The sequence below is a fragment of the Hetaerina americana genome, unplaced genomic scaffold, assembly GCF_022747635.1.
Source record: "Hetaerina americana unplaced genomic scaffold, ioHetAmer1.1.p SCAF_1, whole genome shotgun sequence".
NCBI classification, from domain to species: Eukaryota; Metazoa; Arthropoda; class Insecta; order Odonata; family Calopterygidae; genus Hetaerina; species Hetaerina americana.
In genome coordinates this window covers 1,552,300-1,578,435 of record NW_027286069.1, presented here as the reverse complement: position 1 = coordinate 1,578,435, position 26,136 = coordinate 1,552,300, and the positions used below count along the sequence as shown (strand labels likewise).

Below are 26,136 nucleotides of genomic sequence, written 5' to 3'. Positions count from 1 at the left end.
GTTGTTCTGGTTAAAGAAAGATAAATCCTCGTGTTTTCATTCTATGGAAGAAATTCCAGTATATAATGAAACAATTCCATGAAATGGAGAATTAAACGTAGCCCTCCCGTATCCAAAATTAGTATCTTTGAATGAACACAAATACGTCTCATACTGATGGTTATACGAAAATGAATGTTAATCATCGATATTTGATATGTGAACGTATTTTTACTAAAGTGATGTTCTCTCTCTTATTGTACGCGCTAACTGGGATATCTGTTGATCATTATTCAGATTAGTTCCGAAATTTGAAAGTGCCGCTAGAATCCCCTGAATCTATCCCGTGAAATGTTAAAAAGCGTTTCTCGGGAGTTTGCGCACATTCGTCTTCCGTTGAAGTTATCGAATTGACAGCGGTCGGGCAAGGGGTCAGCAAATCTAGAGATTAGATTAATTCTCCATCTCGGCTCTAAATTGTTGAGAATGGCTTCTGATGGTGGGGGCGTAGCTAAAGTCGGAGACAATCCAGTTGATAACATTGAAACGTTAACTAAAGAGGCGGAAACCCTGAAGGCCAAATTGGAAGAGGAGAGACAGAAACTGAATGACGTTCCTTGTAAGTTTCATAGATCTCTCATGCCCACAGAATGAATCGTGATTTCATTGCGAAACTTGGGTTGCGATTGCGGCATGGTATAACAGTTTATTTAGTATTGGTAACTAGTACCGTAGTAGATAATAATGCGACCACCTGACATTCACCCTATCACATAGTATGCTAAGTCTATACCAAGGTGGTACGAAAGTGTTCCGTACACAGAAATGGAACGTGGGAATTTGATGTACGTTGCCTACAATTGTAATACTTGCACCAATGTCAATATTCTCGGGTTATAATTTAAAGCCTGCTAAAATGGGAATTATTTATCCTTAAATCGTGGACTACCAATTTTACAGTATCTAAAAATATGCCTAACAGTCGTAATATTCACCCTATACCAAATGTGTCAATGGTACATATTTCTGAAAATAAACTTTTTATACTTACCACAGTATCAACCGTTGCTGAAAGACTGGAAGGTATCGCTACATTAAATATAAAACCTCGAAGAATTCTAAAAGGGCATCAGGCTAAAGTCCTTTGCTCGGATTGGTCTCAAGATAAAAGACATATAGTGTCATCGTCGCAGGTAAAATTATTCCTTGGATTTTGCAGTTGTTATCGCCTTGATGGGTCTAGGCTGTTTATGGTTAACCTGCGGGTATAAAAAATTATGACGCAGTGATGAATGTAAATTTATATCTCATAAAAAGTAGTTGTTAAATATCATTGCCGTTATTAGCATTAAGATACTCTACATTAATTAATGAATGTCAGAATGTTGCACTAAGGTGCTGGTGTGAGAAGTTGACCGATTTCGAGTTGGAACATTAAAATCTTAAATTACACTTCCACAGTCAATAAATGTAGCTCACAGTACTAGTTATATATGGCCAATGAGAGATAGACTGCAATGTGCATATTTACGTTTCTTTTGTGTGTGTGTATATATTTACATACGCGCACACACACACACATATGCATATATATATATATATGCATACATACATATAGACACATATACACACGTAACTATATAGATCGGACGTTAAGTAATTGTAATACAAGATTGTGTGGTGCCTCTATTTAGGAAAAATACTTATTACCAAAATATTTATCAATACTGCCCTCAATGAATTGCCGGTGGAAATGTTAGGAGAGGATTTGAATTGACTCATGATTGGGTTGCCTGTTATTGAGGAAGCATGCATCATTATTACAAAGCATACTATAGTTTTGTAATAGGTGATGGCATTAATATGATAGCTAAGAAAGTTATCTTCCACAGTATTCCAGTAATTCTCAATCCACCATTGTAATTCCTATCAAACAGTTACTAAAAATTAAATATAGGTTTTTAAATTTCCAATGACAACCTTTTAATTGGAAGGTGTGAAACGATGTATTTTACTACATGGTTCACTGAGAGATGATGGATGAAATTGAGATAAAAAGTATTGAAATACTGACACTATTTCAAAAAAAGTACAAAAACTTGGGAGGTTTGTAGGTGTTAGGATAAGAAATTACAATGAGAAATAACAAATAAATCTGTAGACCAGTAGTCAAACATTTGGACCTCATAACAATGAAACTCAAAATGATGAATCCTATGCACCATTAGCATGATTTTTTTCTTAAAAGTTGCAAACTTCTATGAAAGTTAGTTATTACTCTTAGTGATTTACATCAAAATAATTTCTGCTTCCTTAATTGTAGCAAAGTTCGTAGTACATATATTTTTGTGCTTGTTTGAAATCAATGCGTACAACCAACATTTTCCTGTGGACCACTGGTTGGTGACTGCTGCTCTTGACTTTAAGAAAATGGTAATTTTATTTGCAAAGTAATAGCTTAGCAATTAGAAATCTATTCTCTTCAGCAAAACATGATTGGCAGTTTTGACAGACTGCCATTCCTCATGGTCTCACCTGTGCACTATGTGCTTCCCTGCACATTGTGGGAATGAGTGACACTGCCAGTCACAGGTTTAGGTTTGAATCAGGTTGCGTGGCCTTAGGAGGCAATTCCTGATCAGTTGCGGAGGGGGATAATGTGAAACCATTGATTTCCTGATCTACTCAAGGTTAGATAACTTTCAATAATATTTTTCATGGGAGGCGACCGACAACTAAGGTCATTTGCGCCATTAGGGATGGATGGGAAAGGAGGAAGGGTGGAGAGAAACCCAGCATTAGCATTAGCCAACTCTTGTCAAAAGGCACCGAGGGGTCTGCAGTTTAAAGTCCCATGTGACGGACGTCATACTCACTTTGAGTGCTCTCCACAAAGCACCTCAAGTTGGGATCTGGATACCACCGAAGAATATTTGTTGTCTCCAGGATTTGAAATGACCCTCTCAGCCACCGCACCATATCCTTCCCCAATAACTGTTAAGTTTGGTAATAACTGCATGAGATTCCAACACTGCTTTCTCTGCACAACAGAGATTCAGGTGTGATGTAATGGAATTGTTCCATAATGACTGAAACAGAGATTAACACTTGCAATTTTCCACTTTGTTGACTTTTTAATACCGACTAGTTTTGGTATACCACACAAAACTAGTCTGCATTTTCCAGTCACCTTTCCACCACCCCCAACCCCCCCTCCCTCCTAACTCGTCTCACTTCAGCACCCGAATAAAAGGACAGTGTCTTTTACATGCAAAATGTGGAAACACCCCCCTCCCCGGGTCTCTGCCTCCTCCCGTGTGCAAACCTTTCCCTGGGTGATTCCCCCCCCCTTTCTCCACACACCACAAGATGCCTTTCTTCGGCAAGTGGGGAGGATAATGGCCAGTCGGCAGCATACGTCGCAGCAAAGATAGAGGACAACCATAGATGCACCCAGCAAATCAACGAAGTCATATTAACCAGACGATGCTTTTTAAAATGTCCTGGACCTGCCACATTTTTCTGTGTATTCCTCCCTTTCCTTTACCCGTCCCCAATCCTATCCAGTATTTCCCCATTCCCATACGGCTCCCGTCCACCACCATTGGGATTTTCCAACATCCCTATCCCACTCACCCTGATTGGTCCCTCTGTCCTCCCCCTCTTTTTTGCCAGATATTATATGTATAGATATGTATAAAAAAAAAAATATATATATATATATATATATATATATATATATAATGTATATATGACAGTGTAAAACAAAAACTTCACTTGAAAATGGTGTGGTACACCGAAACTAGTCGGTATTAAAGAATCTATAAACTGGAACATTGCAGGTGTTTTTCTCTGTTTCTGTCACTAGTTTTTCCTTTAAGCAGGTGCAGAAGAAATTTTTACCCTTTTGCCACACATCAAGCAACTATGGCATTGGATTGCTTCTTGTACCGGTTAATAATTCTCGATCCGTCTGGTTGGTGTGATCTGTAGGTGGTGCTGTGTTGTGGGATTGGTTTATTTTTATTCTGTTGTAGGCATGCCTCAAATGCACTTCAGTTACATCAGAGAGGCTTTAAATCCACTGATGGAGAAAATGCCACTTCAGTATTTCATAATTAGTTGCCGTGCACTAGATGATATATTATATTGCCTGTGGGTAGTTGGTAAATGTAAACAAAATTTGTAACAATGTACACTCCTTGTGTGTGTGCCCCTGATGATACATGTATGAGTTCTGTAACTCTTTTTCTCGCCCTCTCCTATGGAGGTTGTTATCCATTAGTTGAATAACCCCAGTTATTCTTTAAATTTCACCAATGGATCTTTAAAGAGAATTTTATCAATATCCTTTCCATACTTATTCTTTTCTAGTTAGTCCTGAAGAGTGTTTAATGCAAGGCAATGCTAATATCAGCAGTAAAAAAAATTATTTACCGTATTAAGATGTACCTTAATTTAAAAACTGCTAATATTGTCATGTTTGTGAACAATTATATGTGCTCTTCCCACAGTTCAAATTTCTCATTGTGAATGGAAAACTCTACCCTGACTCAAGTATATTTGGCAGTTGTTGAATGTTTTTCTTGGTTTATAGTTAGCAAGGTCTATTGATTATTAGCTTCAGTGAACCAGTGTGAATTTTATATAAATAGATAAAGTAAAATGTTTATTGTGTAGGACTAATATTGGACACACATTGCTAAAATATAGTTTAAAAACTGATTTTTACACGTAATGAATACTTCTGCCCTCCCAAAAATTTAAAACTTCCATGTTAATGAGTCAGAGTACACAAAATGCTGTAAATATAGTCACATAAATATTTTTGAGCAACAAAAGAAATACTAATATTAACAATAGCAAATTATAAACTCACTAATGTTCAATTTTAGTAATGCTTAATTTCAAATGATGTGGATAAAGCCAATTAGAAGATTATGCCTTCCCCAAGAGGCTCATGAAGTTAAGTATGAAACAAATGAATTTATTTGATTTTAAAGAAATCTTTTTATGTGCTTATTTTGCATAAGAGGTTTCACGAAATATTTGCTTAAAAATGTTTTTTCTTCTGATGATATCAGACACAGCAACAAATCATCCCTGCGTACTTGTAAGATAAAAAAAATTGTCCTACATGCTCATATTTGGAACAAGCAAATAATGAAATTGATGTTCCTACCACCTGAGATAAAGTCAAACTTTCCAAAACAAAGATTTTGCACAAGCATTAAAAAAACACTGCTGAAGGTCAGGCATTCCCCACCTATCTGGGCCTGCGAGAATTATCTTAAAAAAATGTTCCCATCATTGTCCTTTGAGCATGCATGGATTTATATTATATCAAGGCCATGAAAGATATTGGCCTAAATTGTTTGCCCAAGAATTTCATTTATGGCATATTAAGGCTTTCCCTTCTACCATTCTCACTGTTTTATGAGGTGTAGATTACTCCTTCACCGCACCATTGAAACCCATGTCCAAATTATGCTTTCCCTTATCCCAGATTGTTTACTAAAAAAAAGTAGTTTTACTAATGTATCCACCTCTATTTGGCTGTTTCACAATTCTCGTGTATGAAAATTAAAACAATGTAATTAATGTTTACCTTCTATCGGTACTTGAGCACTGAAGTTTTCAACTGTTTAAATAATTTCAAGATGTAAATGTCTATATTTAAGACACTCTTATCTTTGACAAATGTATATGTATAGATTTGTCACAGAGTAATATATTAGGGAACGTGTTATCGAAAATAGGAGTCGTACGTGGGAAGTTTTTCACATATGTATGAATAATTTTACTGTTGTCATTTAATTAGTTGTTATTATCCTTTGAAAAACACTGGCTGTTATTTATTTCTTATGTTGACCTTGTTTTGATTTTAATAGCCTTGAGATAACTGAAGGTATTTAAGCAATAACAAACTTAACTTTCATTTTTTTCATTCTATAGTGATTCCAAAAATAAAAAAGGTATTAAAATTTGCATTTACTTTTTCTCTTGCTATTTTTTTCTTTCTTTTGCCTTTCTATGGCAATTTGAAATTGTATGTTGTTTATTTTTTGCATATTTGAAGGCCAAATGTGTTAAGTCATAAAAACTGGAGATTGCCTTTCACATGGAATCTGAATAAGAACATGACAGTAAATTTAATATGCATCTGTATTTGGAGAGACTTATTTATGCAAGGAATCCATATGTCTTACTATACTCCTAATTATGCTCTTCAGCCAGAGCCCATAGCCCTCTGACTAAAATTGTCTGTTCATTTTGTTTTTGGGGCATGATTAGAAAGATTTACTTTGCCTAGCTACTGCTTTGTTACAGGGTAATTTTTGAGGCTCTCCTTCAGTGCCAAGATTAGTGAAACACTGAATCACTCCTAGCTCTAACTTTTTGTATTTGATAAAAATAATTATGACTGTCCAAAGATGAAAGACTACTTTCATCCATAATATTTGGCAACTTTCTTACAGATGTCATTCCATTAAAACGTTCAGTGATTCTGCTCACAGTTTTAAATTTATCATTAATGTTCAACAATTGTTGATCATTTTGGAAATGTTTGTGGTATGAAGGACTTCATGATTATGCTTTCAAAAATCCAGTATTTAATATGTTGTTCATTATCATTTGGAGTCCTTAAAAAGCATTGCCCAGTTTTTGAGAAGTCTTAGCCACTGTGGTATATCATTTGCTATCGAAGATAGAGGATTGAGTTTATTACACTTTGTCTGTACCAGAGGAAAAGCAATATTCAAATAATGAAGATAAGTATCATAAGAATAAGAAAATGTTTTCCTGTGTGGCTTCAGAATAAACAATATCTCATTTTACTTTAAGTGCAAGGATCTAAATATTTTTATGGCTTGTTCAGAAAAAAATCTGACAATATGGTTTTACAATAAATAAGTATGGTTTCATTGCAAAAAATGTAATTGTTGCTGAAAGCGCTTGGAAATTTATTTTAATGCTTTAGTAGTAATGTACAGAGAATCAATATTGTTTATTTCTGATCTCTCAAAGTTTGTGAATTAAAAGTAACAAGGGGCCTGGAGTTAGTGACATGAATATTGAATAACAAAAGAGCAATAAAACTGCACTGCTTGTAAATATATTATCCATCATGTTAGAACTAAAATCACCAATAATGATGATAAAGTGACCATCAGTTTGAATTCTTCAAGTAACAGTGTAAACCTTTCCAGAAAAAATATTACAACCATCAAATGGAGATCTGTAGAGTCTCATAATTGTAAATTTAGGATCACATGAAAAATGTTTAAAGCACAAGATTATGAAACCTAATCTTCATTTCAGGCTTTATGAGATAAGTTTATTGTGTTGACATGCATATCCTACTTAATGAAAATCACATACCACCATTTTGAAACCTAGTTGGAGAATATACATCTCAAATATGAGATCTTCATTTCAGGCTTTATAAGATAAGTTTATTGTGTTGACATGCATATCCTACTTAATGAAAATCACATACCACCATTTTGAAACCTAGTTGGAGAATATACATCTCAAATATGAGATCTTCATTTCAGGCTTTATAAGATAAGTTTATTGTGTTGACATGCATATCCTACTTAATGAAAATCACATACCACCATTTTGAAACCGAGATGGAGAATATACATCTCAAATATGAGATCTTCATTTCAGGCTTTATAAGATAAGTTTATTGTGTTGACATGCATATCCTACTTAATGAAAATCACATACCACCATTTTGAAACCTAGATGGAGAATATACATCTCAAATATGACAACCTGGCAAACATAAAGAGTTAGTTTTATTAGACGTTATCTGCTGCTCTTTGTAAAGAGTGTATCTCCTTGCAACATTTTCAGAGTGTAAAAATCATTCGCCTTGACTGGGATTCGAACCCAGATCCCTCAATATCCGGTCGAGTGCTTTAGCCACTTAAGCTACCGAGGCGTCCTCTTAAACTCTGAAATTTTTTTTAGTGTATCTCCTCTTTAAATAATTGACCACCTCATCAGAGATAGTAACCCTACCGACATGACCCATGCATAATAGTGTAAGTCATGAAACACAAATAAACTTTTCTTCAGTGGATGTAGATTTACACCCAAACACTGAATTTTGCTATTGCCCGTTCTTCTTATGTATGACCCATCTAAAGCCACTTTCAGTCAAATCATTTTATATCACTTTGTATAAATGATGTGTTCATATCTATCAGAAAGAACATTTTTCTACAATGCGCTAAAATGGACTTCCTGGAACAACTTTAGGACAGCATTTAGGTTTCCATCTCAGAAATGTAATTTAAGATTGTAAATGATATTTTTATGCTAATGTTTCAGCGAGCAATAAATGGAGCCTTCACATTGCTGATAGTATCTAACTAGATGACAGATGAAACTTAAAACATAAATTATTTGTTGCAGGAATGTTGAATTCTTAACAAAGAGATTTTTATTAATTAGTATGGTGTGACTTAAAACGATGCATCTCCATTTTCACTGTTAACAATTTTTATGTTTTATATTGCATTGCATTTTTTAACAATGTGCGGAAGTATTTTAAGTCAGGGATGGTCAAACTTGCAGTGCCAAAGTGTCATACCAAAGTAATTACCTTACAAATAAGGAGGAACAAAATTTGGATTACTGCGCTACTATGTACCATTCTATCAAATAGTTCATCATATGGATTTTTTTATCTGAGCCATAGAGGGCAATCTACTTATTATTTGGCCATGTCTGCTGTGAGCACTTGTCTGTAACCAAACGATGAAATTGTTGAAGTTCTTTAATTTCAACATTTTAATGTATTCATTTGAGTGTATACATTTCATAAATTGATCTTCAAGTCATGTGACTAAATACACATTTTTTTTCAATTGTGACAGTGTTAAATTTAACAATCATTAATTCTCAGGATGGAAAGATGATCATATGGGATGCTTTCACTACCAACAAGGAGCATGCAGTGACTATGCCCACTACCTGGGTGATGGCCTGTGCTTATGCTCCGTCGGGGAATTTAGTTGCTTGTGGGTATGTTGTATGTAACTTATGGCTTCAAATGGTGTTTGGTGAAATGGTGTTTGGACTCTTATTCTTTGTTACCCTGTCACTATAATTTCTTGTTGAACGAATGTTTGTGCTTCATATTTTTTCTCCTTTTAATAATCTCGTATCTGTTCACCTTGCATGGTACCTTGGCTGATGAGAAAAAGTCTATTCATAATACTCATTGAAGCATAATTTAATTAATCTTGTAATTGTATATTTAATTTCAAATAGACTTGTACTGTGCACATTAACATTCATGCAAAGCTGTACAAAGGTGGGTATTTTCCTATTATCACTTATAACACTGCCATTAATCTCCATGTTTTATGTCAATTTCATTGAAGAGGAGCTGGCCTTGGATAATATTTACTATGATTGGTGGGTTTACCAGCAAATTGTGCTAAAATGTCAAAATCAAATGTTATTTTGAAATGAATCATCATTTGACACTTTCATTTTAAATGGAATTTTTTCATTGGTGCTTTACTATTGGTGACCATGCATTAAACACATCATCATCAGTAATCATTAATGCTAAGGCTGTTTTGATATTCATTTGATCACCATATTTGGCACCTAGATTCATGTCTTCATATTTCTTCAGCTTCATAACTTGTCACACACACATCTCACATTGTCCATAATAATAATTATTATTATGTTGTTCATAAATAAATAATTAACCCCTAATTTACTTATGTTTTGCCCTCACTATTTTTAAAAATTTCTGTGTTTGTTCCTCAATGCGTAAAGGCAACCTCAATTATTCTTTTGTAATGCTACATTTGCATCGCATTCATTGTTGTTTTCTCAAATGATGCTAAGAACTTGCATCCACAGAAAAGTAACAAATGATTACCTAACCCAAAGGTTGGTTTAGATTGGCGAGGGTAGAACCCACCTTAAATTGAGCCTTGCAGCATGCGAAATGTACACATGATGAGGGTTATAGAGCCGGTTGCTTTCCCTGTGCTACTATTTAGTTATGCACAAAGTTCTATTAACATGAAAATTGGACACCTGGGATGTCTAGTCAGTGGCTAATGTTCTCAACCCTGGGATAATGTGTCATCAGTGAAAAGTGTACTTCTGGTTTTTATTTTTCTAATGTATAAGCTTACATTTTGTGTCATAGGTAGATCTTTTGGCTGCAAGAACTTACATTTGTTTGGAAATCAAATCCAAGTATGTCTTTCAAGTAATTATTGGGAAGTACATGCATTAAACCATAATGTTAAAAGGCATATAAAAAATGGCAAAAATTTCATATAAAAAAGCTGTTTGTGTACATTACATTATGTAACATGAACCCTTTTTGAAAAATGCTTGTTAAAAAATGTGCAGTGTTCGTTGAAAATCATGGTGAATGAGTTTGCATCTTCAACATATTTTTCAGTCATTTTCCATTCCAGTTACTTTTTATCCTCTTCGTCACTGATTCAAAAACATGTGATTGGCAATACATATGTACCAATTTGTACACCTTATCTATAGACCTGTCTTCTTTTTCATTCTATTTTCAGATTTTTTCTAATTGGCCTTCTGCTACAATTGCATTACAATTTCTATAATCTCTATTATTTTCCCATCCTTTTTATTACTTGGATAGCTTTTCTATCATCATAATCTATTTGTAAAATATATGTACGTGTTTCATATTATTGTTCATTCTATTGTTTATTGGAATTTGTTACTATCTTTTATGTACTTTCTATATTATCTCTAATAATGCTTCCATTGTATCACAGTTGGTTCTTCACTTACACATTTTGGAACCATTCCCAAGTATGTCCCCACCTTTAAATTTCCATTTGCATGTAATGCGTTTGACCTTGTGGCGACCTCTCCATCTCATCCAGATCATTACATTGACAACATATTTAATTCCCTTACCTATTTCCTGTTCCACTTTCTGGTTTACAGGTCTTGCATTGATTCCCTACAATACAACATACCAGGTTCAAATCTCAAACTTGACTGACCTTCTCTTTAAGTCATTACATTGAGAACTGAATTGGGTAAAAATCGTACGCAAAAATATTTTATTGAAGAGGGTAAGAGGGTTTTGTTAACATTAATCATTAGCGAGGAAGTGCATGCAACTACATTGAGGAAAGGTTAATTGAGCTTCTGCTTCTCAGAATAATGTGGTTTTGGTTTCACATTACACTCCTACCACTGGAAGAAACTTTTATTAAGCTCATTATTCAGTTAGTATTGATGAAACAACTGCTTTTTCTCCACCTTTATTCATATGAAGAACACCAATATCTCTTTTAAGTCATTGGAGATATATTTACTGGAAGCACGAAAGTATTAAGTCACTGCTCTTTTCAGGATTGTGTATTCTTTGATACCCCTATCTTACAAATCCAATGGATAGCCTCCTACATCATCCTGGTGCTATTAGTCATGGTTGCTTTCCATTATGCATGGTCTATTTTGATACTAACCTCTACATCTAGTGGTCAGTTTACCATCTTCATCAAATAAAATAAACATGTGCATATTCTTTAAATTTTTGTGATTACAAGAATTTAACACAAGCCTCAAAATTTATGTCCTGAAATTCTCCAATAAAAATGTTATGCATGAAACTAGAAGTAAATTGTCAAGTTTTTTGTTCTTGAGGCTCTTTTCATCCAAGTAAGATTTCTTTGATGGATTTTTGATGGCCAATGAAATGGGGAGAGAGGAGGAGGAATAGGATGGGTGATGATTAAACTGGGAAACGTTGAGTCATGGGACTCACTGGGTAGTCCCTTGATGATGGGCACCTGTAGTTGGATGTCGTCTGATGAAATAGTTGGCCACTTGCTTGCTCAAAAGGAATGTTATAATGGGAAACAGACAGAGATCATTGACGAGGAAGAAGTTAAATTTATAAATGAGAAGTTAAGCCAAAGCACTGGAGGAGTAACCAAACCGAATTAACCAACCAGTGTAATAGGTCTGCCTGTGCTGCTCACTCAATAGTGATGAAGGGTCGGTGGCATAGAGAAAGGCCAAAAATAAGGATGTGACCAACAAAAAAGTTTGAGCTGACTGTCTAGAAAATAGAACTGGATATCAAAAAACTTTGACATAACTATGTACAGTATGATTCTAAAGCATATAATTTTGATTGTACAGGTGAATCTGAAGTAATGTATCATCAAGGGAATGTAATTGGTATTTCTGGGATGCATATTTTAACATAAGGAAAGTGTGTCAAATCCCCTTTGAGATTCATCCACAAGATCATTGCAATAAACGTTGTATTACCCAAAGTGAACCAGTTTAATGTATTCCTCCATCAATTCTGCATCTGATTGCTGTGAAACTTTTTTCCAGTTAAATGGGCATGCTTAGAACAACCGAGAATACCAGTAGGTACTCAATACTGATATGCTATGAGGGTTGGCTATCCTTCATTTAAACTACTGCTCCAAAGTTTCTCACTAAAGCATTACTTAGTATGGGTTCCTTAAGTGAAAATTCTAATCACACCTACAGTCAAAAATTGAGTAGCTTCAGGTGTGATGTGGTGGAAGTGGAGCACAATGAGTAACTGATCGTAGCACTTTTCCACTTGATAAAATTTTAATTTTTAAATTAATAATTGCATTCAATTTTTTAATTTTAAAATTTTCACCTGTTGATGATGTGTAATACATCAAAACCCGGTCCTATAGTAAAATTTTATCAAGTGGAAAAGTGCTACAATCCGTTATTCATTACCTACAGTCACTCCTTTATTTGGTTATGTACTATTTAGTTTCACCTTGCATACTGAAACCTTAGTAATCAACCAATTTGCAATTGGTGAAATAGACAGTTGAGTGATGAGGCTGACAAATTCAACTCACCATATAGAGCTGGACATATTAAATGATTTTAGTGAAAATATTTTGCTTCAATCAGCTTAAAAAGCTTTTGCTTTTCTGGTTTCAATTGGTTATCCTTGAATATTTGAATGATGTAAGTATCGTATGGATGTAAGCATCAAAGAGACTAGTAACGGCTATGGAGCATTGACCAACATTCCATCACATTTTAGAATGAAATAATGCAAATAAGGCATAACATATGACTGAAACTTGGTTCATTAATGTTAGGATGATTAAGAAAAAAATTAGGTCAAGAGAAAGGTGGAATAGGAGTTAATGAACATTACGTAATTATGTATTAGAACCCATTGAAGATTGATGAAGCAATGTAGACTTAATAAAAAGATTTGTAGTATCAAAATGCAGTGTAAATTAACTGTGTGATTCAGAAGGATGTATTTCTATTCAGGTTTTCACTTGCATATATTGTTTATAAAAAAACAATAGTTACACTGGCATTCCAGTTGGCATCTTCTCCACCTCAAGATAAGCCGACCGTAATAGGAGTGAGAAAAGTTGGATTTTGTCACCTCAAAGCAAAGTGGTCATGTTTTATAAAAATTGCTGACCAATGAAATCCTTAATAGAAATATATTCATGAGAGCCATTTTATAAAAGCCTTCGCAAAAACTGTGATTCACTTTAGTGGAGGGAGGTCTGCTGTAGATTTGTAATAGATGGCATTGAGAAAATGGTTCAGGAGCGCACATGACTTGATACTTGCCCTCCTTTCGGATCTGTAAAGTTCTTAAGTAAATTTAATTCAGCTCTATCAATATCAACATAAAGATAATCTCTCCTGTGTGTCCCTCTTGAGCCCGTTTGTGGCTACTGATGACCTCAAGGAATGTGTACTTAAGGATGATTCTTATGAAATACCTGCAACAATATTGCATGTAGTGGAATGTAGGCTTTAGAAGTCCTGCGGGTTGCCAAGGTTGCAAATTTTATAAAAACTTTGTCCAAAACTTGGGCTCAAGGTGGTGAGCTGAATTCAAACATTGTGCTCAGTTGAGGAAGACCAGCAAGTGGTGGTTGAACACCTTGGCTTGAATTCATGCAAAGTTTTTTGCGCTTCTATTTGAATTGGGAATTTTGGGTTTTTCAGAGAAAGAAATTATGGAGTATGTAATGCAAAAATGTCAAGGCAGCTGAAAAATGAAATTATTTGCAGGAGTCTACGTTCCCCTAACTGAGTCAACTCATCCACCTGATTTTTAATTCCAAGTTTTGTTTGCCATAACTGTGTCTGAATAATTGATGCACAAGAGGATGAGGAGAAGCACCCTAGTGTGTCGACACACCACTGCTAGCAGGTTTTCCATGCCTCTTGTGCCTTCTGGAAGGCATACGAGGAATCCTCTTAAGCTCCCTTGTCACAGCCTGTTGTAATGCTTCCACCGATCCATGGTGACATCCTTTCAGTTCAAATTTGAGGTGGGAGAAGAGGAAGAAGTCTGTTGGGGCATTGTGTTAAAAATATGGATCCTCACTCTCATGGTTGAGGAGCTCTTGGCAGATCCACATGCGAGTTTCCTTTTGTACGTCCAAAAGCACTCGCGGCACCCACTTCGCGCACACCTTTCTCATAACCATGTCTATGGTCACAAGTCAATGCACATCACTCTTAGGGATGTCAAGTTCATCAGAAACCACGGGAACACTTCATCTGCCATATCTGTCGAATAAAGCCTCACTCTTCAAAGATTTTCATCACTTTTAGAGGTCTAAGGGCATCTTGAGCATTCGACATCTTCAGCATCTTCTCTGCTCTCTTGAAACAAATTTTGCTTATCAAAAACACCTGATCTAACCATGGCATTATTACCATAAGCTGCCTTGAGCCTGTCATGAGTCTCTTTCTTGGTTTTACCTAGTTTCACAAAAAATTTGATGGCATAGCGCTGTTCCAATAACTGGTTAATGACAGAGAAATGAGGTCACGTTATAGAGGTTTTGCAAACAAGCAATCCACACTCCGCAAAGGCTGGGAGCCAACTGCCACTGACCTCTAGCCTCTCCTGAGATACTGCCACCCATCCATCTGTCTATCCGGGAAAAAATAAATCCTACTACTTTTGGCGCAGACATTGTAGTTGATTCCTTAAAGTCAAATAATTGGGATCGTTGTCCAAGATGTATCAATTTGTCATGTATCCCTAGCTCATCTGTATTTCTCTTTTTGGACATAGTTGGTCGTTTCTTTTCCGCTGGTAATGCTGTTGGAATTCATACCTCAGCCATGCATGTGAATTTTATGAATTGGGAATTATGCATGTAATTTCACTTATGCATTTAGGATTCATTGAATGGGAATGTTACCTAATAGAAACTAGTTTTAATGAGAAATTCTAGTTCATAATTTTATTTCAAGATGTTTTTTCCCTGTGAACACCATTGATTGGAGACTTCTCTATGAATGCATGACAGATGCAATGCTTCTTGTGACATTTATGAGGGTTATTATGCTACTACAATTCTTTTCATTTCTCTTTAAGGGGACTGGATAATAAGGTAACGGTATATCCCTTAAGCCTTGAAGAAGATGTGACAACTAAAAAGAAGACTGTTGGTACACATACAAGCTACACATCATGTTGTACATTCCCAAATTCAGATCAGCAGGTAATTTTGACGATATTACATAGAATTAAGCATTTTTTAAATGATAGAATGTCATATGTGTCCTTGCCTTAGGATCTGATTAGTCATATTGTTCACCTAGATGATGGAAGTCGGTGAAAAATTATGTGGGTTCACATAAGATAAAATATAATAATTTTATCAAGTCAGTTGATTTCAGTTTTTAAATCTTTCTAATCGGTTTTTAATCAATTTATTCAAGTCATGTAGAGCAGTGTTTCCAAAACTTTTTCGAGCCACCATCAAAAGGCCTATACTCAACGCCCCCTAATCGGTAGCTTTAAAATAATAATCAAAATCATTAAACAAAATGAACAAATAAGGAACATTGAAATCATTAAATTAAAAACGATGGCTAATGAAATGTTTTGTTAGAATTCAATGGATGTATAGTTTTCATATCATATTTATACAAAAGACTTAATACACACTAAAAGGAACTTAGAATTGATAGAAATAGATAGAATAGAACATAGAACTTCGGTGAGAATATAATTTTTATATAAAAATAAATTATCAAAGCAAATAATTTTTAAAAACCTTTTTTCAGAAGTTTACATTTTATTTTTTTACTTAAATTAAGCAATTATATAGCATGAACAATTTCAATTTATGAAAATAGAATAACCAATCATGTTTTGTTAAAATTAGTTAAACAATAAGTGACTATTGATTATTATTTGTCATGGTCTAGAAGTCATTTAAGGAGTTGAAATGAAATTATTGACTTTGTAATTCCACACATTTATTTATTCAAATTTTATTTACTTTTTTAACTTTATTTAAAAACACAACCCAGGTTTCAACATTGAACGTCATCATCAGGTGGTCCTCATAGAAGCAAACTTCATATATACACCTTCTGATCGAGGGCAGGGGGGTTGGTCAGAGAGGGAGGGTGGAGGGGTAAAAAAGGTTAAAATGTAGCTGGAAGGGAAAGAGAATTGCATCTTTCAGTATCAATCGTTGACTTGGCAGAGTGGTAGGTCTAGGAGTGGAAGGGATACAAAATTTCATTGGCAAGTTCATCCTTGCAATCAGCACATTTTCAAAATTTCCAGCTGCTCCCAAGCATCGAGCATTTGGCCTTTATTTTCCAAATAAAGAATTTTTAGTCACAAAGTCACTTTTGTTCTCACTTTCGATGGGGTGCTTTGCAAATAGGGATGTTATGTTCTTAATTTTTACACGTGTTTGGTGTTCTTTTATCATTTATTTAAATTTTAGCTGTTGTTTGCCCAATATACTTCATGTTACATTTGGAGTACTTTAATTCATACACTCCACTCCTCTCGTTTTTGGGAACTTTGTCTTAAATGTGAGTGATCAGGTTCTTAAGGCATGAACCACTGTAAAAGGCACATTAAATTTTTTCTTTAGGTAAAATTTTGATCGTCTTTGTCTTTACAAATGGATAGGTTGAGGAAATTCAGGGAACCTTTTTGCTCTTTTTCACATGTTAATTGTACATTATAATTGACAAAATTTAAATGTGCTAGAAACTGATCAGGTTGCCTATCGGAACCTGTCCACAGTCCTGAGCGATTCGGCGGTTATTTTGAATCAAATCTTCAATAAGTTTGCAATGTTTATGGTCTGTGGCAGTGATCGGACATCCACTGCGTGTTTCATGAGTAATTATGACTTTTCCAGACTCACAACCACGAAATTTTACTACCCATCGATTTGCAGTAGACATATCAACAGCATTGTCACCATAAACAGCCTTTAAACGACGATGAATCGCAGTAGGGGTCACTTTTTAAGTCACGCTGTTTAACTTGCATTGGCATAGCACTAGAACATGTCTCCATACTTCCGCTTCTCAAAATACACTGGATGAATGTAAAGACCTCAAACCTGCGCATGCGTGTTGAGGGGGAATGTTACTTCCACATTCCACAAGAAATGCTTCTGAAGATAATTTTGTTTGTGGTCTACAAACATGTGTGCATTAGTTTTCAGCCTTCCCTCGTTGTTTGCTGTAATTTTTAACTCTTTCTAATTGGTATGTGATTACTCATATATTGATGTGCCTTATATCATGTACAATTGACCTATTGTTGTATTGTATCCTGATCACCTAGCATTAATAAATAATAATAATTGCTGTGTTATGATGTTACTCATATTAATATGCTCAAGATTTTTTATGAGAGGGAGGTGAATACTGTTTTCATGCCGTCTCATTAGGACTTGTTGAATTTATGTATTTGCTATCAATGGTGGATTTCTGATTCAAACTCTTTCAGCTCTTACCCATGTTGAGATCCCCTCCTGGGGTTTTGTTAGCTCTGACTTGGATAGACCACAGTAGTTTATTTTAGACCAAATTTTTTCTTTCAGGTGAAAATTGCAGGTTTTAGTTGTCATTGTATATTTCTGCATTTTCTGTTGAAAATATAGTTTCTTTTACAATGTACGCGGTCAAATTCCTTTCACATGAGTAACACCCACCATTAAAAGTTGTTAGTGTTTGAAAACCTGCTTTTCTGACAGCTTTTAACAGGAAAGGACTTCATAACTTCAAGTTGGCAAAAAATATTCCCAAATATAGTATTGAAAATTTGCAAAAAAAAGCTGATTTATTCATTTTGAATTTTTTAAATTCAAAGATATGCCACATTCATTGCTCAATTGCCGAAAAGCCCACTTGATGTAAAATTGTATAAAAAAAGCAATTGTTGTAGTTGCATAAAGTTTCTAGCTGTAGTCATTATGTGTATGTTTTGTTGACATACTTTTCTGGATGTCATTGTGCAATTAGATTTTATTATAAAATGTGGTCAAATATTTCATTCCAAATATGTATGTACTGCAAAATACTTCATTGCAAAAAATTAATTAAACAATACAATCCTTATTAGTTACCCATAGGCTTTATTATTTTTGAATAAAAAATAAAATGCCTGAATAATGGCTAAATATTCATTTTAGATACTCACAGGAAGTGGAGATTCAACGTGTGCTTTGTGGGACGTGGAATCTGGGCAAATGCTCCAGAGTTTCCATGGACATAGCGGTGATGTGATGGCAGTTGATCTTGCTCCTTCCGAAACAGGCAACACATTTGTTTCTGGTGTAAGTAACTATTTCTTTTGCTGATTGAATTTCATTTTGAATTTTTCTGTTTTTTATTTGACTTAAGTGCATGTATATATATATAGTAATTAATGATAGCCAAATGTTTATATCATATCTGATGGCTGCTTGATGGAATTTTTTACCCTTTTGGATTCATTAATTAGAGCTGCGATAAAATGGCTTTGATCTGGGATATGAGAACAGGTCAGTGTGTGCAGTCTTTTGAAGGGCATGAGTCTGATATCAACACAGTCAAGTTTTATCCGAGTGGGGATGCTATAGCAACTGGATCTGATGATTCAACTGTAAGTTAATTGTTGGTTTTATTCTTGTGTGTAATAGTCAATGATGAAATGTGCTCTTTTTAAAACTGTGTTTTTCAAAATTTCAGTGCAGACTTTTTGATCTTCGTGCTGACCGAGAAGTTGCTATGTACACTAAAGAAAGTATTATATTTGGTGTTAATTCCGTAGATTTCTCAATTAGTGGTAAGTATAGTTTTATGATCATTTATTTTACCTGATGCATGGATTCCACAATATCAAACTTAAGAATTGTAATATGGAACAAAATTAACATTAAAGTATCCGAAAGATTAATTTGCTGTTTTCTTTTATTTTAATTAATACCACATGTATTGTAGTGTCACAGTAGCAATACTGATTTCAAAATAAAATTGGGGTTTAGAAGGAGGGGGGAAGGTAAAAAAGTTTTGGAAAAGGGAAGGGAGGAACTTTTTCCCTCGTGATTCACTTCTAACCAATAGGGCTGGACTCGAAGCATGGCTTCCCCTTGGCAAGCACTCTTTCATAGATCTTCCTACACTGAATGCGAATCATCTCTTCGACTGCTATGTTTCCCAATGTTTCATTGTTTTCAAAGGAGAAAGAGAGAATGAGATGACTAGAGCACAACTTTTAAGTACTCACGGCAAACCCTGACCTGTAATCCTCCCTTGTGAAAACTTCTCCCCTCCTCCTCTAAATGCAGGTACATACATGCACTCATGATCGGTTCCAGGAACTTACAAAAACAAGTAATTTTGAAGGTAGTATATACAGGTGAAAACCTCCTTGAAGTTAAATGTAATGAAACTATCAATATGCAGTCATATCCTGTGCATTCAGTCACCATATTGCATGGGTCAAGAAAAATATAAGCACTTATCTGTTGTGCATTTTAAAGAAATTTTCAATTTCTCTGAATTCATTTTGTAACTTCTAACATCTATACGAAGAACTGTTAATCTCCAATTGACAGTGAAATACAACTAAAAGTGTAGGATTCATCAAAAAATATCTAATTATTCTTAATAGTCCTAATTGTAACATTGAAATAGGTATCGTCGACAAGGTTTAGAAAATACAGAACTACTTTTAGACAGGAGAAACTGATTTACATAGTATTATTGCTTGTGATATAATAAACAGGTTCAAGTCACTCTTGAATTTGTTAGCTAACTGTGACTTATTTTAGGGAAAGATTTCATAATATAGGAATAATACTGCAAGGATTGAGCTTCATCTTGATTTACCACATAGACAGTTAAGATTCATATTATGTTCATGCATTTTTAAATAGCACACAGGACACAAGACTTATGGATGCCAATTTTTGGAGTCTTGATGAAATAATTTTATTTTTGCTTGTGAATTGTCACTTGATGAATGCCCTTCTTAAATTATTCAAAAACTTAGTGAAAAATAATTAAATTTCAGGTAGGTTATTGTTTGCGGGGTACAATGATTACACTGTAAATGTATGGGATACACTGAAGTGTGTCAGGGTAAGTATGCTATATGGCCATGAGAACAGAGTATCATGCCTCAAAGTTTCTCCGGATGGAACAGCTCTATCAACTGGTAGCTGGGATTATACTTTACGGGTATGTTAAATGAATGAACACAATTAATGTGATTGTACAATTTATCAAAATGAATAAAATATAATAATAATGGATTGGTTTATGTTAACTTAGTATTTAAAACTTCTCATTTGTGTAAATATTGTATTACAGGTTTGGGCGTAAACCAACTCGTTATTTCATGTCGTCAGCAAATGGCAGGCAAAGAAATAAAAATATTTCCGGGTGATTCTAAACTGTTTACATCAATATAGGTAAATATCTCTATCCTCATAGGGATGTGAAAAAGTACAAGACCAAATAAGAGAGACTAAAAGTGTAAATAACCCAGTTGCAATCCACGTGACTGTCTACATGGGATCAAACTGCCAAAGAAGAGAAAGAATATATGTTACATGTAAATGATATATTTCATACAACTACCTTTGTCATCAGGGCTATATCATTCAAAGGGCTCTCAGGATGTAGAGTGCCCAGAGACCAGCTTGATGAAGCTGCAGTGACTTGTTTTTGCCCTCATACTATATTGTTGCAATAGGAGAACTAGATTTGATAATTAGATAAGATGTTTATTTTTTGGAGAACCAGTGGTAGAGATCATGTCGTGCAATTTCAAATGCCTTATTTGAAGACACCAAAACCAAAATTACAGAGAACATTCCCATCAAGGGATTTGAGCCAGCAGTCTTGCAATAAGTAGCTGGTAAGTATTCTACCAGACTAATTTTGCCAGTGACCTGTATTGAAATAATGATGCATTACTGATGCATTTGATGCCTAAATGTTCACATTCACAACCAAACACCCTTCATGCTTTTATGAAGCATTTGGAAAGCCATTGCAGGATTTTAGCATTGAAATATTGGCTCATGTCTGAACGTGTGGTTTCACAGACTAATATGTGTAGTTCTATTATCCATAATTAAAGTGAAAGAATAAGTCATTTGATAGGATTGCTTACTCAGTACTATCATCCTGATATATTGTAAGCATACAAAGTTGCTTTAAGGAGTCACTATCTGTTTTCAAAATTCCCATAAATAGCATATTCAGATGTAGATATTTTCTATCATGAGACTCCTTGAAAGTACAAAAGATAATAAATAGTAAAGCTTAAGTAAAGAGATAATAGTAATCACTTTGCTTGGGCCCACTTCATTATAAATCATGGTCACCTGATGCATATATTGTAAAATTGAATTCATGTTAGTGATATATATTTACACACACATATATATACAGGGTGCAGCAGTAATCTCCGGACAAATTTCAATTTGAATTTCCCGCCATATCCCAGTTCCACTGGAGGTCATGATTTGAAAGCTAAAGGCATCTAGTAAACAGTCATAACCACAAAATGGCCAAGATGTTACATGTAAGTGTGAAGTACAATCGAAGAGCCGCTGTTTTCGAAAGTGCTCGCGCTGGGCATTCACCCAGTGAAATAGTTCAATTCTTTGCATACCCCAGATCAACGGTTTACGATATTGTGTCTAAGTATAATGCTTCAGAGAAGTCTGGGGAAGGTTTCGCTAACCCTGCAAGGAAACCTCATTAGAGGAATTGCTTGGGTGCTAATTTCAGAGGAATTTTGTGATTTTTTGCAAATTTTGAAGAATGTTGTGAAACCGTGGATAATAACTGTGGCCTCGGGGAGACAATATGCCTTTCAATAGGATGGTGCACCTGCTCATATGAGTATTTTAGTCCAAAACTGGCTCTCAGATAACATAGACATGTTTTGGTCAAAGGAGTTCTGGCCCCCGAATAGCCTAGACTTGAACCCACTCGACAATTATGTTTACAGCGTAGTCGAAAGTGTTACCAATAAGACGAGGCCCTCTATAATGTCACATCTCTACGCACTGCTATCGTAGCAGCATTCGCGAACATGGACAGTGCTGTTTTATAGAATGTGTGCAATCAATTCGGGACAAGATTGGAGGCGGTCATTGCAGCTGAAGGGGGTTACATTGAGTAATGTTACTCTTGGCAGATACCACTATTTGTATGTTGAAGGATTTTCATTCCATTTGTATTTTTTTTAATACATTTGCTTTTAAACAGAAGTTTCATTTGCCCGGATTTAACTGCCGTACCCTGTATATACATTGATAACATGTTAACTTGTTTTGTGACGTGTGGGATAACTTATCTAGGAAAACTTAACATTTAGCATTATTATCATTTGCTAAGGTTTTTATGCTACAAGTGATGGGAGATTTTCAGGATTTGGCCCCTGTAATAAGGATTTTGCCTGGTTGAGTTGTGCTCAATATAGAATTACAAATTCTTTGTGTGCACTTATATCAGTGGTATTAAAGCTATGTAGCTATCTAAATACTACTTACTTGAGTGCCTGCCGCTCAAACTTTTTAAGGTCTTTGCTAAACACACTTGCAGAATTTTATTTACCTGATGTACCAAGACAGGTGACAATTACCTGAAGCCAGATGGGGTAAATCAAATTGCAACCACAATAGGAGGGACATGCTTTTACAATTTTTCATCATCATCAGAAATTGCCTTTTCTTTGTGTTCTTTAGCAATGACATTGAAGTTGATAATTCTACCTGGACCTAGTAATTGAAAAATGTAAGCTATCTAATGTACACATTCCATTACAGTGCAACTGTGCTATGATAAGCTTGTAATTAGCACACTAAATAATTTCAGGGCTTTCTTTTCAACTTTTTTCATTCGCAAAATGACTATTTTATTGATACTGATAGCTATCTAAAGGTCATATAGTTTAGCGTGGCTGTAGTTACATTTGTGGGAAACTATATTAATACTGCCGCAAGATGACGAATAGTTTTCGTTTTCCACAATTTATGACTACAATGACAGAATTTATAGTCTACTTAAAGTGCTGAGGTTTCATATTCTCAGTTTAGTACTCTAACGTTGGTTGTTAATTTCTTTATTAAGTTTTTCTCACTAAAAATAGACTTATGATGTCATTAACAATCAGCATTTTCACTTGACTCTCTAGTCACTTGGAAATTTTCAATTACTATTATCTCTTGAGATAGGGAAAACCCTTTGAATAATGGAATTTCATTTAGTATTGTAGTATCAAACTGATGGATTCAAGTTCCTAATATCAATATGCAATAAATGACATATTATGAGGAATGAATAGGCAATAATCTAATGCATGTTCAATTCTATCACTGCCCTATTTTCATTGGAGATTTTATTCCCTCTTTTCTTCTTTATTCAATTCACTTCCATCCTTCTCATAATCCACTTGTAGAAAGCCCTATTCACCTACTTACATCTCACTTCATTAGTATCTATGTTTCCAAAACCTAAACTTCTTTTTTGTGACGTATTTGAGTGAATTCTGGAATTAGGTCAGTTGCCATAAAAAGTAAGCATATCATAAGTGCTGACTGCACATCCCCATTTTCTTGTACAGGATAATTTTAGATGATCCAGTAATACTGAAACTTGTCTCTCAAACTAGATTGGTTGCCAACATGCCCATCATAGCATGAACATATCCCAACCCTCAGTCAAGATTTATGTATTTCCATATTTCATATGATTTTCTAGCTTCCTTCATTGCCAGTAATATGAAAGCAGGTATCATAATCTATTCAATATCAAGTGACAATGATGTCAAAGTTTCCAGAGAAAATTATTATTCCTCAGATAAAAAACTATGTTTCAAATTTTTCATTAATGAAGAAGAGACCTAATCACCCTTGGGGTACAGATATTAGCATTTGATTTTGTGTCATTTGTGTGAACAATGTTTAATTACTACACAAAACAAAAATGAGTATTATTCCTTAGCTGACAATATTCTTTAATTAGGACATTTTCCTCCGAATAATTCCCCAGGTTATCATTTAGAAATATTATATGGAACTTGATTTCGCTGTGATATTATACTGTGGCAAAAAATATAAACGAGCTTACTAAATCTGAACATAATTTCTTTGCTTTTGAATCACTTTAACTGCAGATCCATGGAAAATTGAGCCCTATTATTATTTTCAATAATACTTTGATGCTATGACTCAGAAATTTATTAATTGTGTGATAGGTTAGTTTTTATCCATAATAGTATTCCCAGCCTATCCTGTATTAACTTTATTTATTAATGCTGTACTCAGTAACCCCCAAATACATTTTTACCAGCATTTTTGTTGCTTTCCCTTTTAATCCACATCAGTCCACAATAAAATATTGTGTGAATCAGGGTATCCTTGAGTGCAATCAAAATATGTACATTCATGTATAGAAGCTTAAAATAAAGCTTTTAGAGTAGTTAATTGTAGAACTACAGCGAAGTGTCTAATAAGAATTTTGAATTTTGTACCTAGTTCTCAGCACAAATATTTATGGTTGAATAGAGTATTACCTTGCAATTTTCCTAACACATCTTATTTTATGGAATGCTCTTATTTCTCCCTTTACATAATGAATGGATTCAGTGTTAAGTTACTGACTGGCAGGTCCTTTGCTTATATCCAGAAGAGATACCTTTGGGCTGCTGCAGCTGAAATGAAATTTTTTTAGATACTGGAATCCGACTCTATATATACTGGAATCCGACTCTATATATACTGGAATTCGACTCTATAGCTGTCACAGAGAAAGTAATTTGCCCTTCATACTTTTTTGTTAATTTCACATGTTGTGGGGCTTGCTACCAGTGAACTATGACTTCGCTTAATGTGCCAACCTTTAGGTTGATTACCATAGTTTATTGGCTGGATTTTGTCTTTTTGATGGTGATGCATTATAATTTAAAACCGCACGGTCACTGAACTATCACAATACTTAAGAGAATGTACCTTTTTTAAACCAGACATTAAAGTACTGATAATATGTTCATCATCTCCTTCGTGACAGCATCAGGGTCAAGCATGCCAACAATGGTTGATCACTCTAGTAGTGAATATAATGGATCAATCTGGGCTTAATTAAATATTTTTCCTAGGGAAAGGATTATGTGCATTAGGCCAATTAAATTTTTTAGAGGGATCTTTTACACATCCACAAACCCTAATGTTAGTTCAATAAGGATTAATTTATAAGTGAATGTGCATCGTTATTAGCTTGGTGCAACAGCAGAATTAAACATGGTATATCACAAAATAAAATATGTGAAGGTTGTATTTTTCTCTAATGAAAATTAGTGTTACAGTTGGTTTTAAGAATTTCATCACTTGATACAATGAATAGTCTGCTGTTGTAATCCATGGTTTCAATACTGTGACAATTCTAAAATTTAAATTAGATGGGTAAAAGTGATTTGGAATATGGATAAAAGAAACTCCCACAATTCATCGTATGAATCTCATATTGTTTTGATGTTATTAGCTAGCAAACATTGACATTACTTAGTAGTTATAAGATCAATACGCTTTATATATCATACTAAAATTCACATTAAAAAATTAGATAATTTATATTGATGTCATCATCAATCCCTGTGTTATACTTGTATTGACATCAATGCACTTCCTATGTAACATTAATGTTGAAAGAAAATTCAAAGTTGACATTTCATATATATCATGATTGTTTAAAATAAATTAAAGACATTGTTGTTTGTAAAAATACATTAACCAATGGGATGGAAAAAATAAAATGCTCATGCTAAATGCCTTAAATGCA

At 34.5% G+C, this 26,136-nt stretch overlaps 1 protein-coding gene across 2 annotated transcripts; it reads left to right on the top strand.

Moving 5' to 3' along the window:
- Positions 1–226: 226 nt before the first annotated feature.
- Positions 227–26,136, top strand: Gbeta5 (guanine nucleotide-binding protein subunit beta-5). Of its 2 annotated transcripts, XR_011700639.1 has the most exons (10): positions 227–598; positions 1,036–1,172; positions 8,903–9,021; positions 15,407–15,533; positions 18,489–18,632; positions 18,800–18,940; positions 19,027–19,123; positions 20,354–20,520; positions 20,653–20,896; positions 20,935–26,136. XR_011700639.1 is itself a non-coding variant. In XM_071584574.1 (9 exons), exons 1-9 carry the CDS (start codon positions 466–468, stop codon positions 20,662–20,664), a joined length of 1,077 nt encoding a protein of 358 aa, XP_071440675.1. In that variant the 5' UTR covers positions 227–465; the 3' UTR covers positions 20,665–26,136. The 2 variants fall into 2 exon arrangements, 1 of the variants encoding a protein (XP_071440675.1); XM_071584574.1 differs by having other exon boundaries at positions 20,653–26,136.